The following is a 16,991-nucleotide window of genomic DNA, read 5'->3' as shown; positions in this document are numbered from 1 at the left end:
CCAGTGCTGATTACTCACTGTCTGAGAGGCTGAACTTGGAGGACATTTTATTTTAAGTCGCTCTCATGAGAAACTCCACTCAATTAATCTTGTGACTGGTGCAAAAGATGCCATGGTGAGCTGCCTGTCCAGTAAATCATCTCCGTCGTTTAACCACTGATATTCACACTTCACAGGACCAACTTTACAAAACTTGGTGTACGGAGAAAAATATAAAATAAAAAAAATAATAATTCAAATTCATTCCAACACACATTGTACCATATGCCATCAAGTGGGGAAATTTAAAGGTCATGTATTATATTATTGTATTACTCTCTTATAAGCTTTAAGCCAAATTAGAATGTTGTTACCTCACTAAAAACATACCTGTTTGTTATGTTTTGTTTCATTCACACGTTTGAGTAAGTTCAAAATGCTCTGTTCCACCTTGAGATGTCATGAAGCAGTAGTTCCCAAGTTCACATACACCTTTTACCTTTTGTTCAGTAGAGATGGTCAATTCCAGGACAATCCCAGGTTTGACTACCCCAAATTTAAGACTTTTTTAAGACCCTTTTAAGATAACTTAAATGGAAATTAAGACAAGCACCCATTATGTGGGCAAAAAACAAAAGATCCAATTCTAATAATGACCAACCAACTACCGGTGGTATATCTAAAATCTAAGAGTCACTGTGGATTAAACCTACACCTCCCCATGATCCATCCAACGTCTTCCTCCAATCTATTGATTCTTTACTCATTGCTGCCGGTAGTTTTGTTTGCGCATACTCCAAATTAGACGTTCATTCATGTTACATGATTTCACATTGTTGTTTTTTAACTCCCTCCATTTAACATTACACTGCAGCCCAGTTGAGTATACAAAAAAATAGGCTAATGAAATTTAAGACCTTTGTGAAAAAAAAGAAAGAAAAAGACTTGGACAACATAATTTAAGACTTTTTAAGGCCTTAATTTAGGAACATGAAATTTAGGACCTTTTTAAGACTTTTCAGATCCCTTGGCTACCCTGTTCTAGAGACGATATCAGAAGGTGGAACAGAGTATTTTGTGTGTGAGAGAAGAGCTCATTCTTAATATGGAGGGTTTGTGGGTTAGACTTGTGAATGAAACAAAACACAACTCCAGGTATGTTTTTCATGAGGAAACCACATTGTAACATAGATCAGAAAATGCCGTAATACGAGGGGCAGTATGTAACAATGTCCACCAACTGTACCAACCAGGCCAGGGCAGATCTGTGCAGAGACGACATACTAAAAATGTCTCTGTTTTCAAAAAGGAAAGAACATTGTAACTTGGTTAAAAACATAAAAACTAATTTGCACATACAGGGAGAAAGCTACGACTATGAGAAAACAGAACATGACAAGTATGAATGAGGGTTAGCTAGCGCTGGTTGTTTTTATTTGTTAGCGTTTGATGAATGAGTTTAAGGTCGTAAATCTGGACGGACACAGCTCAGGAAATCAAACAGGCCACAGATGAAACAGTGTCCATTCTTCATGGCGTAAGGCCCCTGTCTACACACACACACACACACAAACACACACGCACATCCACAATCACTTTTGAGACTAAGTGCTCCCAGTAAACTGCCACATCAGAGTTCGACAAGTTTGAAGGTTAGGAAACTTTTGACAATGGAAAGAAAAGGTGAACAAGTCAGGTAATGTCCAACAAAATTACTTAAAGGGACAGTCTGGAATTTTGGACATAAGACCTCATTTTCTAGTTAACCAGAGTATTGGAGATGTGTGGAGACACTATTTAAAATATTCCATCCAGTCCTTGTATTTGCAGAGGTCGCTGGTGCTATGGTTAGCGCATGTCAATGGCCATAGTTAGTCTGCCACTAAAAACAGTCTTACCCACTCCACAAAGCACCCGAAGCAAATCTGTTATTACGCCAGACTGTCGATGTAAATGTCTGTGTTGATAAAATCATTTTAGAAGTAAAACCAACCTTGCATTTGAAGGATTAGAAAGCTTAGGCGGACTGATATTACCAGCATCTACCTTACCGGCAAAGTAAAATCCCGCCGCTGCTGAGAAACATGCAACAATTCATGCGATACAAGGTCAGTTTTATCTTAAACTTTATTCTATCAACACAGACATTTACATCAACAGTTTGGTGTAATAATAGATTTGCTTAGGGTGTTTTGTGGAGTGGGTAAGACTGTTTTTAGTGGCAGGCTAACTATGGCCATTGACATGCACTAGCCTAGCACCACTGACCTCTGCAAATACAAGGACTGGATGGAATATTTTAAAAAGTGTCTCCACACGTCTCCAACACTCTGGCTCACTAGGAAATTAGGTCCTATGTCCAAAATTCCAGACTGTTCCTTTAAGCGGAAATTAAATTCTTTTATGTTTAGTTTCCAAAAATTGTGCTTGAAAAATCTTCATCCACTCATCACGTTTGGGGATAATTTTAACCAACTGGAAGACAGCACTATGAAGAAGGAAATGCAGTCTTCCAATCACAGCTTGCAACCTTTGCCTCTCAACCAATCACCAGTTGCTTTTTCAGTAACGTTTTCAACCTAAATAAATGTTTGTCCAGTTGACAAATAGAATTTTTCCTTTGCTATGGATTCTACCTGGATGACTGAGGGATTCTACACACATCACATTTAAAGACATGCATATAAATACACTCTTTCTACTATCAACACCTGTCAGATCTGCTAACCACCTTTCTACACCTCAGCAGTAGAACCATCAACCTATTCAGCTCCTCCATTGTCCAGTCTAACCATCACAAGAACATATAGAGTGCAGATGTATTGCAAAAGTAAAGGTCAGAATGAGACTGCTTGGTGCTGTCTGTGTCTAAGTATAAAGCATTTTATTGTCCAAGAACCAGGAAGTGCTCTGCTGGCATGCTAGTTGTTGTTAGCTTTACAGTGACAGAAAAAACTACCCTAAAAAGTTCTCATTGCAGTGAATAATTAGGATGTGAGGAACGGACTTGAAATGTTTATACAATGGAAGATATTCAAACTACATATAAATACAATATGTACTTTTGAATTTAAACATAATTGTAGAAGAGTATAGCGACTGAGGAAACTTTCGATCTTAAAAATTCCATCAGTATAGATTTGTAATAACGGAAATGCGATAAGACCAGTTAGAGCGCCCTCGTGAGATTCTTCTGAAGGAGTCAATTGTGAATCAGATTTCAAACTACACACAAATGTGCTCTGTGTCGGATTTAAACTTGTTAAAACAGATTTCTTCACTTTGCCTTTTTATCAACGGGCCTGTTTCTGTAATCAATACAGTCTGTTTAGAAGGAGAAGACATTTATTCTGGCATCAAGAAGAAAATGATAGAAAGAAAATATATGGTTTAGGATATTTGTGGGGAAAATAAAGAATTGGAAAATATGTGTAACAGGGTACAATTAACTTATCAATTGTCAGCAGCAGCACACAATGTTGTAACATATTTGTCTGAAAATTGAATATTTATTGTCTAACACGCATTGCAAAGGAAGTACCTATTTTGATTGATTGATTAATTTATTTCGGTCACACGTATATTCTGATATTATTCCACAGACAGTTACATTTAACATACACAGACCGAAAAGGTGTAGGCTGAATCTTGAGCTTATTATACCCTTTATTCCTTTGTCAGAGCGTCATCTTGAAACCAGTTCATATTCATAAATACAGCAACAGTACAGCAAAGTACTATAGCACAAACTAAGTATCATAATTCATTCCCAGAGTTAAAGTTAAACTTCTTTTTAAAATGGAAGAGAGTGGAGCACAATTTTAGGTCTTCTGTACAATTGTTCCACAGCTCCACCCCTTCAACAGATACACAACATTTCATAATGTTTGTTCTGATTTTCTTTTTGATAAACATGGCCGTACCTCTGAACTCCATACTGGCTATTTTGCGTTTTGAAGATATTCTTTAATGAGTTTGACAAGAGATTGTTGTTTATTTTGAACATGATTTTCAAAGTGTAAAGGTCGACTTGTAAAATGTCAGAGTTTGAAGGTTTATAAATAACGCATTGGTTGGTTCATTATAAGTTAATGTGATTGCTCTTAATACGTTATATTTTATTATATGTTTATTACATTTGGCTTTACATTTAATCACCTTAACTACCTTACCATTTACTCACTTACAGGTGGATTGAAGGCTCAAAATTACCTAAAAAAACAGACTGTGACTGTGACTTCTGACTGTGAGCGGGGTTGCCTCTTTACAGATCTGACTTGTAACTTGGTCTGTTCTGATCTCCATGACGACAGAAAGGTTTAAGCGATAACATCTCCATGGAGAAAAGCATTCAACAGATCCACCACTAGAAAAGTTACACTATGCACCTTTAAGTGAGGAAGTAGAGTGGAGAATTTATTTCCTTTTCCAATTTAAATTTATGAAAATTTTTTTTTTTACAATAAAAAAAAAACAAAACAGCATGAATACTGGGCAATTTACAGTTTAAGTTGACCATAATAAATGCACTACTGTATGTCTTAAAAACATGAAAAACAAAAGTAGATTTACAAGTAGTTATTCCTCACTTACACCTTATGAATACTGAGCATCCTAATTTTTCACCACAATGAGGTTACCAGCGCGTTTCACAACTTTCCGATACTAGATTGGAGTTTTCCCATCACACTAATAACAACTAGCATGCTGACTGTGTACTAGCTCAATTTCCTGGTTCACAGGATAAAAGCTCTGTGATTAGATGCAGACCGTACACAGTCTCATTTCTAGCTGGTTCAAAGCAAATACTTTACTTAAATAACTTTCTTGCATGAAAAAAAATGGGTAGAGGCCCTTTGAATTCTTATATAACAGGGTCTGCTTAAATATTGCAATATTTAAGCAGATTGCAATACTGTTGGATGAGTGGGCTTATTCAAAGATCTAAACTAAATCAGTGAAAAATGTGTATATAGTATCTCTACACCAGGCTAAGCTGAAGTAAAACAGCAGGAGATCTGAATTCTTGTTTCTTTAACCCAAATTTCTTCAAAACGCAGTTGCATAGACTCCACTCCTGCTGTGTACATGGCCTAGAAAGAACACAGTTGTAGTACATGATGCAACCAGCAGAGTCAAATGGAAAACACTGGAAAGATTTAAAATTTAGAGCAGAGAACAAAATGTGTCTGTTGGGGTTTTCAAAATTAAACATGCGCATTGTCATTTTTCTGCAGTATTTTCTGCTTGTCTCCGTAGAACTGTTATTGCGTTGCTAAGTAGAAATTTATCATGAACATGTCCTATGATGAAGTTAACCAAAAGCAACTGAACCAAGTTTAAGACTGACTTATTTTGCCCACTACATTACCAATATGCTAATTATTATGTTTTTTTTAATGTTTCATATTCGTATTTCAGTTGTGAAAGGGCTCATGTTGTGTTATTCTCTGATCTATGTTATAACGTTGTTTCCTCATCACTAACATACCTGGAGTTGTGTTCTGTTTCATTCACTCATGTTTAACACCCCAACCCTGAACTTTTAGGCTGAGTTCTTCTCTCAAACTGAAAACACTCTGAGGCTACGTTTATATGATGACGGTCTGAACAGAAGACGCAAAAGTGGTGTCAGGTTTTCACTTTTTATTCCGTGTTTAGACAAGCGTTTTCAGGGGTAAATCTGCGTGCATACGGTGACGCAAAAGTCTGTGGAATTCTATTGGGTATGAATGCCAGGCGGTTAGGTGGTGACGCTAAGTGGTGATGTATGTGACATAAACACGTACGCGACGTGATCAGATCTGACCAGAGATTTGCATTTTGGGCAATGCAGAGGGAAACGCTTCAGCGCAGCCTATTTAACTTTTCCACTCTGGAGGATGGTTTCAGATTTTTGCCTTTTTCAGCCCCCCAAAACGCCGCCACCATCTAAATGAAAGGCACTTCCGATAAAATATTTTGTCATTTTTACCCGTAAGCGTTCTCGTGTAAACAGGCCCTGATTCACCTTGCACTGTCATGTGGTAATACAGGAAGTGCTCCAATTGTTTTCAAACTCCATACCCCTTCACCATAATCATTTTGGATCATGTAGTTTTGTTTACTCTTTTAATCTGTATCCCATCTATTTCAAATTTTATGTCTTTTTTTTTTTTATCATTAAATAATATGATTTTTTTTAATTTATTTATTTTTTATTAAAAATCTTAAACCTTTAAAGTGTTAAAGAAATCACTGTTGAATTATAAACACAGACAATATCCCTTTGAGTAGAGTTTCAGATGGCATGCCAACAACGAGATCCAAGTTACGAGTCAGGTCTGTGTAGAGGCACGACTGACAGGAATGAAATGCTTGTGATTATCAAAACTGACTGAAATTCTTAAAATTATTTTGGTAATAGAATGTCAGAGTTTTGCGTCTTGGGCAGTGTAAACGGAAACGCTACTTATTCAACTTTTCCACTCTGGAGGGGATTTTTTAAGCCCCAAAAACGCTGTCATGTCTAAACGAAAGGCACTTCCGCTAAAATATTTAGTTGCTTTTACCCGCAAGCGTTTTCATGTAAACAGGCCCTGATTCACCTTGCACTGTCATGTGGTAATACAGGAAGTGCTCCAATTGTTTTTAAACTCCATACACCTTCACCATAATCATTGTGGATCATTTCAGACCTGAAATTGCCAATCTTTAGTGAACAAAAGATAATAGGTAGCTGTTAACTTGAAAACTTACTCTTCATGACATCATAAGGTGGAATAGAGCATTTTGAGCTTGGGGATGCAGATAGACTAATAATAAAGGGTTCCTCCAACATGTGTGAATGAAACAAAATACAACTCCAGGTAAACAACATTACGACATAGATAAGAAAATAGTCTAAGATAGGCCCTTTTATAAATGTTTTGTGTATTTTTTTTCCCATAGGGCTACCAGCACAAAGCATAAAAAAAATGTTCTAACTGGCTAGTGTGAGTACAAGCGTTTACTAGCCTAAATAAAGTGTTAAATCCCGCTTTTGTACCCTATAACTCCCAGCCCTGCTTCCAACTGTTTTCATTTACACAATACTTTTCTTTCTGGCCCATTGCCGCCTTATATTTATAGTGTCTGAGTGTGTTTTCCAATGAGCTCAGCAGCAGGTCAAATGATATAGACAGCGGGGCTCATCTGTATGGACCAGGGTTAGAGCACCAATCTTTCCTCTGTCTCCTCCTCCTCTGCTCACACTTCCTCTTCTGAACCAAACTTCGCTTTGAATCGGACTGCTATATGTTCAACCACGGAGCCATTTTCCCATCTTCTTAGCATCCAAACCGGGCGGAAAATTTGATCGAAATAGAATCATCTCTACTGACATGTTTCTAAAGTGCATGCAATTGAAGTTAAAGTATTGGAAGTTGAAGAAATGGAGTTAAAGGTGCGCTGTGTAACTTTTTGGTTTGGGGGTCCGTCACCTGCTTGTTTCTATGGATATGTCACTGGTCTGTCTGGAAGGTTCCACAGTTAAACATTCAATTACAGGTGGTTTTATGTTCAAAAATACATAGAAAAACAGACACTGACTGTAAGTGGCTTGCCTCTCCATAGATCTAACTTTTAACTTGGTCTGGTTTGGTCTCCATGGAGATAGAAAGATTTAATGCCATACTGTAAAGCATTCCAAAGCAATAACATTTTCACAGAGAAAAGCATTTGACGGACCCTCCACCAGAAAAGTTACACAATGCACCTTTTTATTATTTTTTATAATGTGTTTGATTATTCCATTCATAAAGTATAAAAAGACATTAACATTGTCATAACATCAAACATACAAGAAATGAATGAAAAGGAGCAGAAAGAAAAGTCATCTTATGTAATCTGCCCCCTTTTCCCATTTTCTAGACAACACTGATAGTTACTTTAAAAGATTTCAATTCAATACATTTCATTTCAGTCACAATTATGAATCAATTGCAAACAGAAATATTCATTATTATGCACAACAACTTAATTTCCTTCATACATACTAGGGGTGTAACGAGATCCAAGTCTCGCGATACGATATCGTCACGGTATGAATCTCACAGTACGATATTTATTGCGATATCGTGGAAAAGCTCACAATATGGTGGAGAGGCTAACAATTAGGAATGCAACAATATCCAAATCTCTCAGTTCGATATTTTCACAATATACATGTCACGGTACAATATTTATTGCAATATTTTGTGGAGGTTAACAAAACTGTTAATATGCTACATTTTCCTCTTAAAATGCCTTGACAAGACTTAATCCAAAGAACTAAGACTTAAAAGTGTTTAGAACTGTTATTTCTTCATGTATTCTGCACTGAAATGGAGCAAAGGATCATGGTCTATGTAGTTCTGTCTGCCTTTTTTTAGTTATTGCTGCACCATAACTCTTAATTTAAGCAAAGAGACTTGTAATTAAATATATTGTGATGGTCCACGATATTATATTATAGCACTTTGACGATACAATATCATGATATTTTGGTTATTGTTACACCCCTAATACCTACACATTGCACTGGATTTTTTTTGTGTGTTTTAAAATGCCAATATTGTACTTGATCCTTTTTTTTTTTTTTTTTTTTTTTTTTTATCTTTGTCAAGACTATTCCATAAATTAACTCCTTTCACAGCAGTCCTTTACTCCATAACCTTGGTTCTGACTCTGTGTTTTTGTTTTTTTAATTTTTAAATTCTTTTAAATTGTAGTGGCTTGTTCTCATCTCAGTCTTTGAATATTTACAGGTAATACATTGCACTTTGCTTTATGCATGACTTTGAGGAGACTTAAGTCAACAATATCATGGATTTTCAATACTTTAAGTTGAACAAATAATGGTTTGGATGGCTCTCTATAATGACTGTTGGTGATAATTTTCAAGGCCCTTTTCTATAAAATAAATAGGTAAGTTTAGGTAAGTAGGTAGGTTTTACATGTTGACCCTCAAATTTCCATACAGTACAGTACATCAGATATGGTGCAATTATATTATACAGTTATACAAGGTTAATAATGCTGCACTATTTAGAGAGAACTTTACTTTATGCAGCACAGAAATTGCTTTGGGAAATTTTGCCTTTAGTGTAATTTATATGAGGTCTCCAGTTTAGACCTTCATCAATCATGACTTCTAAAAATGTAGTTTTGTTTATTCTTTTAATCTGTATCCCATCTATTTCTAATGTTATGTCATCTTTTGTTGTGCTAAAGAAATCACTGTTAAATTACAAGCACAGATAAAAACCCTTTGAGTAGTGTCTCAGATGGCATGCCAACAATGAGATCCAAAGTTACAAGTCAGGTCTGTATAGAGACAAGACTGACAGGAATGAAATGCTCTCGATTATCAAAACTGACTGAAATGTTTGCAGTTATTTTGGTGATAGAATGTCCTCTGCAAAAAAAACCAAAATGTCTTTTACTTACGAATAAAAGAGATTAAAAACGCTAATCCAGTTTAGACCCAATAACTCTGGTACTTTAATTTTTTCTTTAACCTCGTATTAATCCAACTGATTTTCACTAAAATACCAGTCTAAAATAAGACCCAATTCAAACTGCTTGTAAAGCTTTGGAGTACAAATGGCTGGGCTCTGTGTGGAGCTCTGTAGTTTTGGTGTCTGCCAAAAGATTCTAATTATAAGTGGGAACAAGCTATGCACAATTGAAGTTTGGCGAATTTTCAGCAATTCCCATCTCAGTATGTCTTTCTGATTGAAAATAAGAGGGTTACAGCTTTCTTTTCATATTTTAAGAGCTTGATAGTCTTTCTTATGAAGTGGGGACAAAATTTAAATAAATACAGAAAATTTAGAACATACTTGAACATACCTGTCAGAATTTAAAGACTAGTTTCCATTTTCTATGACTGTATGATTACTTCTGCTACTGTAAAAATGTAAACGCTTTTCTCTTAAGTTTTATATTGTTCTGATTTGCCACTTTCAATAAAAAAATAACAGAAAAATAATTTATGTTATTAGGTTCTTTTTTTCAGTCCAAGTGTTTGTTTTCATACCTGACAGTTTCAACTGCTCACTCACAGTCTTCCTCAGAGTGATCACATGATGTTGCTGTGTATGTCCAGTCAACTGATTTATACAGGTTTTGGTGCTGTCTTCCTACCGGTGGAGGCAGGATGACAGCGCCATCTGCAGTCCGACTTCCTCAGTACAGAATCCCAGGTGTGTGAGAGTAAAAAAGGCCCCTTGTCCTGGTTTATATTCACGTGGGTGTTTTTCCATATTTCAAGTGCCTCTTTAATCCAGCAGCAATGTTGGTTGTCCTTTGTCCTAATGATGTTTGCTCCGTCCTGTGTGGTTCTTTGTTTTACAGTGGTCAGAGATGACCAATCTGAGTTGTTCCTGTTCTGCTTTGTGTTTTGTTGATCATTGCTGTACACACACCTGAGATACTGTCCTGAGAAAGTTGGACTGCAGATGGCGCTGTCATCCTGCCTCCACCAGTACAAAGACAGCCCAAAATCTGTATAAATCAGATGACCGGACATACACAGCAACATCACGTGACCACTCTGAGGAAGACCACTAGTGAGCAGTCGAAACTGTCAGATAAATAAACAAACTCTTGGTCTGAAAAAAAACAACCTAATAACAAATTATCGGAAGACCAATTTAACCTCACTGGACTATTAGAAAAATAATGATGAAACAGTAATATATGCTTCTGGAATTTTAAAAAGTAAATTTTTCATGTCTAATCACAAAAGCTTTCATGAAGTTAGCATACCATTTTAACCCTATAATCCACACACAACAACGTCCACACTATAAAAGACTAACTTATTTTTCTAAGGGCGTCAGTAATTCATTAGACACATTTAAAGTGGCCCCTAGTGGAGGCATCTCTTAGGCACATACATAATTAGAATGACTGTCCCCTATGTAATTACAGCGAGCAGTCTGGGCCGTGGCTTCATTAGCATATGAACGCGTAGTGTAAATCTGCCCATGTGTGAAAAGTGGGTACCGCGCACAACTGGGTCACGTATTGCACTCTGCTAAAGCAAGAAACAAAAAGAAGTGGCCGGGGGGAATGGGGGAGCGGGGAAAAATGGAGAGACTGGTTCAGAATCATAATGCAAAATGTAAATAGCAATGTAAAAAATAGATGTTGCCAATAGGGAATGACTCCAGCACCTGCAATATTAGTTGTATACAGTTATGTACAAACAAGTTCAAAATGGCTTTAAAGTGAAAACCATTAGAGTGAAAGTGGCTCCCCAAGTTTTGTTTCGGCTCTGGTTCAAGCCCGGGTGAGCCTTGATGTTAACATTGTTTGGTTTTGTTTGAGTGCAGGTTTAGTTCCACTTAAGTTTCAGTTTGGATGTGGTGACTGTGAGGATGAATGCACCCAAAGTTGTCCACTGTTAAGGATTTTTCAATACTTTAAAGGCTGCCACACACTAGAGGAGAATTTGCCCAATTTTGGCTGTGATTTGCTTCTCCCTGAGTTCAGGAAGCTGTGACCTGCCTTTGTGTCTTCGTGTGCAATTTTGAAACCGCTGTGCTCCTCATGTGCGGTGTCTTTGTGATTCTGAGCTGCTTTGTGAGATCGTAAGCACCAAACATCAGCAACGCTACAGTAACAACCAATAAAATACAGCGTCAGGGGCAGAGGAGTGACGGACACAGAGACGCAAGAACAAACTCAGGAAACAGCGAAAATAATGAGAAGAATTTATTACTCACCTCTCGTAAAGATGTACATTTAACCTGCAGCATCTTGTCCACATTATCCATAGAATTTGTCCTCCACAAATAATGACACCCAGTCCACAAAACAATAAGATGGTATTTTACGCTTTAGAGTTTGAAGATGTGTTTTCCCATTTGCACATCACAACAACTGGCACTTAACTAGGACTAAATCTGGAACTAAACCTGGACCAGATTAGGACTGAACCAGGACTAGAATAAGACCAAAATCAAGTCTGTATTCAGGACTAAACTGGCCTCAATGACAAAACCAAGACAAGTGAATACAGCTTTAAAAAACATCTCTACAATTGAGCCAGGAATTTGTATGTTATGATAACTTTATACATGGTTCTACAGATGATCATCAATTTATGTAACTACTAACAACTGAGCATTTACAGCAGCCCTTTAGAAAAAAAAAAAAAACTTGATTACTTTACATATCTCTTGACTCAATAGTTGACTCATTCTGTTAACTTTGTTCAAGGAATTTTCTATGGAGAATAGCTATTTTTAACATAACTGAATCTTATTTCTCAAAGTCCGATAAAGTGTTTTCAAACTTATGGAGTAGATATACAGAAGTTATCCCAGTTTGGATACTATCGGATCATAACTTATTGCATGGTTGGTTGTGTCTTTCCCAATCTGTGACCTTTCCACAATGTTTCTCCTGCAACTGTCATCCGTCCTGTGACATTTACTCTTACATTTCCAACTGACAAAACGGGATGTATCCTCCTCACAAAGGTAAACAATGAACCCAGACAGACATCCAGCCATCCAATCCCACAAACGGAATATCAATTTTCTATTCTGCCCTGTTGTCAACCTTTTCTTATAATTGTAAACTTTCTTCTGTCTTGTGGGTGACTTCGACTTGCTTCTTTTCAGTTCAGACTCTTTTACTTGTTTCCTAATCTGTAATGCTTGACTAGCAATAACTACAATGTTACACTAAAACATCATGAAGATTTTTTGTAAAGTTTGTAGTTTTAAGTAGAAAAAAATGGTTAGTTACGTTTATTTTACCAAGAAGAATCAGTGGATAAGTTTGTTTTGTTTTTTATATATAATTCTAGTGCTTATAATTCAGAATTTGGATTTTGTTTTAATGAAATATGTCAAATATTTAACAGTTTATTGAGAATGCTGTTCTGGGCCCAACATGGCTTCTAGTGTGAATTTTAAGACTTTTTAAGACCAGGTTTTAATAACAAACGACATGCACAAGTATGCACATTCCTTCATTTAGATAACTCTGAAAGTAAAGGAAGGTCTTAAAAATGCATGTTCCAAAATTAAGTCATTGTCTTTGCAATTTCTAGTAAAAATAGATCACAAACCAACAGCACATGAAAAAAATGATCACGTAACTTACCTCATATTGTGTGATGAGTCCGTTGGGCTCCACTGGCTCCTCCCACTTGAGGAAGATCATGTCGTCTAATGGGGTGAAGGTCAGTGACTCTGGAGCGATGCCCCCAGGAACTGCAGCGAGAAGAAAGAGAGAAGAAAAACAAGTGTGACAACAACAAACACTGGGCTGTGCTGGGGCTTAAAGAAGACACACTCACATTTTATACTGGACATAAAAGGACTTTGTAGAGCTATCTTTTAGTCAGCAAACAAAAAAATAAAGCTTTTATTTTGTTATATTTTTGGCTAAAAGGGTATGCTGTATGCCTTTAGTGTGCTGACCAGGAAGAAAAGATTCTGATACACCTTGCAATGGAGGGAAACAGGAAAACAATAAAACAGCAGATCTTAAATAACGTGCATTTAGTCCATATCAATCCAGCATTACCAAACTCATTTCGACCATGTTGCATTATTTTACTGTGCAGTTTGGAAACATTAGCATGATGGCCTGTGTTTTGGTTGCATAATCACGCATGTATTTTGAACTTGTATGAGTATAAACCCAGATTGGCTGGATTGTTGCGTCACAGGTAAAAAAGCTCGACCATAAACCATCAACTGACTCTGTCTACAGTCAAATTATTCTCACAATAACCTCATGGCTCTATTAACATAATATTCACATGGCCTCAGAACTTTATTTGTTTATAACTCCTAATTCCTCTCTGGAAACTGAGGTGTAAACATTATTGTAAGTTAGAAAATATAAAATTCTAATCCCTATCGGTGACCAAAAGCATGTTTACGAGAATTAAAGCCACAAGAATGTATAATTATATGTTCTTTAAATCGGATGAAGGTTTTATTGAAGTATAAAATGTCAATCAGAGCCGCTCTCCTCAAAAACAGTAAACAAGGATATAATGAGAAGACTGAGATACCAACAACATTGTGCAATAATTAGGCTACTGCTTCACACCTTAGCAAATGCTATATTTACCAAGCACGGTACTAGACTATCATATGTTTTGTATGATAATTAACATAGAGAGTGGGCAGTAATTAGATTCAAAATGTATATACTTTAAAATGTAAATTGCACACCGACACATAGCCCGTTAATTTAAACAGACAATAGCACATGGCTGCCCACACTAGTTACATGATAAATAATATATAGCCAAAACAGTTAAAAATAGGTGCTCATAAATCAAGATAAACTAGATTCAGTGCAATGAATGAAGTAGTTGTAAGTGACTGTGCCTGGTGACTATTAGTGAAGTGGCAGTGTCAGGACTTGAACCTGCAACCTTAAATTTCAAAGATGTATCCACTGTGGCAGACACAGGAGACTGGATTGTTGGAGTGGGTGGTTTCAAATAGATTTCTCAGACCCCGTTTACACTGAAAGGAATCTGCTAACTATGTTAGAATGTTGCTACCTCATCAAAAACATATCTGGAGTTGTATTTTGTTTCATTCACAAATGTTTGAGTAATCCCAAATTAATTTGTTTTACATTTCTGAAGCTCAAGCCCATTGCGGTGAGGCAGCATGAGTGCCCAATGGGAACTGTAAATGGAATGTAAAAGTATTAAAGTACCAGTTTAAAAAATTTATTAAACAGTAAAAAGTTATTTGGATATATTTAAAAAATATCCATTAAAAGTAAAAAATATCCACGGCGCCGTGAACATTAACACGAACAGAGTTGATGTTACGGATTTGTTGAGGCCGGTGTGTGCATGGCTCATATCGTACACACCACAGACAGCCGCCCTCTGCAGACAGACACACAGGCATGTGCACAGACACCTGTCCCAGGGCTGTCTAAATAAAATGTAAATATTCTTCTTTGGCTTCCTTTCTGCCTTTGTCTGAAGTGGAGATGTGGATTTACGTACTCGTCCACACTAAAAGAAAGCAGTGAGAGCGAGGTTTGTCTATTTGCGACTCACGGCGAGTATTTTGTGTCTCCACTGGAGTCAATGTAAACCGGCCATGTGAGTCCAGAGCAACGTGCACTTATCGCTACATTCACGCTTAAACACGCTGACACACCCGCTCTGCCTCATATGTACCCTGGGGATGATTTAATAATGTGAATCGCACTCAAAAGAAACACTGATACTGCGTTTAAAACGAAATACTACATTTATTAACGCTGGGTCCTTGCAAGGCATGCCCACTTCGCCCAATGTTGACATATCACCACCAACAGATCCCCAACACACGACAACTCATGTGGATATCTGTACATCATACAAGCGAGCAGCAGATTTTTTTTTTCCATTCATACCAAAATGAAAAAAATGAATACTACGCCTATATCACTGATTGAGAAAATTAAATTGTAAAACAAAGTTGGTAGAGAGCAGTGGCCGTATGCTGGATGAACACAAGGCATGATCTGCACTATGGAGTCTTGAAAATAAGTGATTAAAGATGACTCAAACATGCACAAATCACTCCAAATACAACTTCCAGAGGGTAAATGAAAGGGGGAACCACTATGACATGATTAAAAGACATGATGAAAAGTGGATTTTGCATAATAGATGTTCTTTAAATACATTCCTATTCCTAATATGGCACTCTGCTGCAAATTCACTCTTATAACTGCAAGCTTAGCGAGCTTCATTTGATTTGACCAGAGCTCAACAGTATGGATGACGTCACACTCGCACTCCCTCCACTTTTTTAAACAGTCTGTGATTTCAACAAATAGCTAAACAGGCTGCAGTTAGTTTACTTATAGGATACGGTTGGGTTACAGTAAGAGTTAGGACCAGGGTGTATGATATTAGTGATATAGGGGAAAAATTTTTGAAAACCTGTTACATCTCACAGTTAGAAATTTCCACAAAATCTGCCACACACGGCTCAAAACCTCACCTCTGTCAGTTCTTTTCAAAGCCCCAATCCTCAAGAACTTTCCTCACTTCTGCATACAACATCAAACTAGCCCATCTCCACCTCAGAACCCTCCGTCAACGCGCTCTAGAAACACCTTTTGTGCGCCCACGCCTCCCTGACAGGCGCGCACAAAAGCACCCGCCGAGCCCATGAGCAAAGCACTTCTACAAGGGGCGTTGTGCGGCAGGAGGAGCTGTCATTGAACCAGGCTCAATTACTGTATAGATATGAGACGGTGCGCTGGAGCAGACAGGGGGATAGCACACTGTCAGAGCTGTCAGAGTGGCATTCAAAAACACTCAAGCGCGACAGAAAAAAAAAAAAAAAAGAAATTGAGTGCTGTCGTCTAAAATATAAGTCAACAGAAACAAAACAATGCAGGCTTTTAACTTGTCAGATAGGTAAAGATCTAATGGAGAAAATTACACCCAGAATATAATTTTCTATAGTGCAATGTGCCAGTCGAGGTGATTAAATCGGCTTTTGTACATATGGTAATAAAGTAGATCGTATTGTTTTTAATCACTGTAATAAACTATTGCAGTTAAATATCAATTAAAAATCTATTTCTGTAATTAATAAGATCTGGAAAAGTATATTCTCAAGCGCAGTAAGAATTAGCATACTATAGCTATAGCCAAGTCATATCTGTGGTTTCAAGGTATTTTTTGGGTAATAAAAAACTATTAATGGCATAATTACACAATGGTAGGGATGTAACAATAACCGAAATATCGTGATATCGTATCGTCAAAAGTCTCACAATAATATCATGGACTGTCACATTATATCAAATCACAAGTGTCTTTGCTTAAATTATGGTGCAGCAATAGCTAAAAAACAGACAGAGGGAACTACATAGACATCATGGTCTATGTAGTTCCCTCTGTCTGTTTTTTTTTTTTTTTTCTTTGCTCGATTTCAGTGCAGACTACATGAAGAAATAACAGTTCTAAGCACTTTTAAGTCTTAGTTCTTTGGATTAAGTCTTGT

At 36.9% G+C, this 16,991-nt stretch overlaps 1 protein-coding gene across 4 annotated transcripts in view; it reads right to left on the bottom strand.

The window, feature by feature from the left end:
* ptprua (protein tyrosine phosphatase receptor type Ua) overlaps nt 1-16,991 on the bottom strand; it is a 456,280-nt gene that overhangs the window by 122,353 nt on the left and 316,936 nt on the right. For all 4 annotated transcript variants that reach the window (XM_055157468.1, XM_055157470.1, XM_055157469.1 and 1 more), the window contains exon 9: nt 13,102-13,211. In XM_055157468.1, coding sequence (XP_055013443.1) covers nt 13,102-13,211 — 110 coding nt within the window. The remainder of the gene's footprint in view (nt 1-13,101; nt 13,212-16,991) is intronic.

The sequence above is a fragment of the Boleophthalmus pectinirostris genome, unplaced genomic scaffold, assembly GCF_026225935.1.
Source record: "Boleophthalmus pectinirostris isolate CB_2022bp ecotype Guang Dong unplaced genomic scaffold, ASM2622593v1 HiC_scaffold_21, whole genome shotgun sequence".
Lineage (NCBI taxonomy): Eukaryota > Metazoa > Chordata > Actinopteri > Gobiiformes > Gobiidae > Boleophthalmus > Boleophthalmus pectinirostris.
This window is presented reverse-complemented; position numbering and strand designations above follow the sequence as displayed.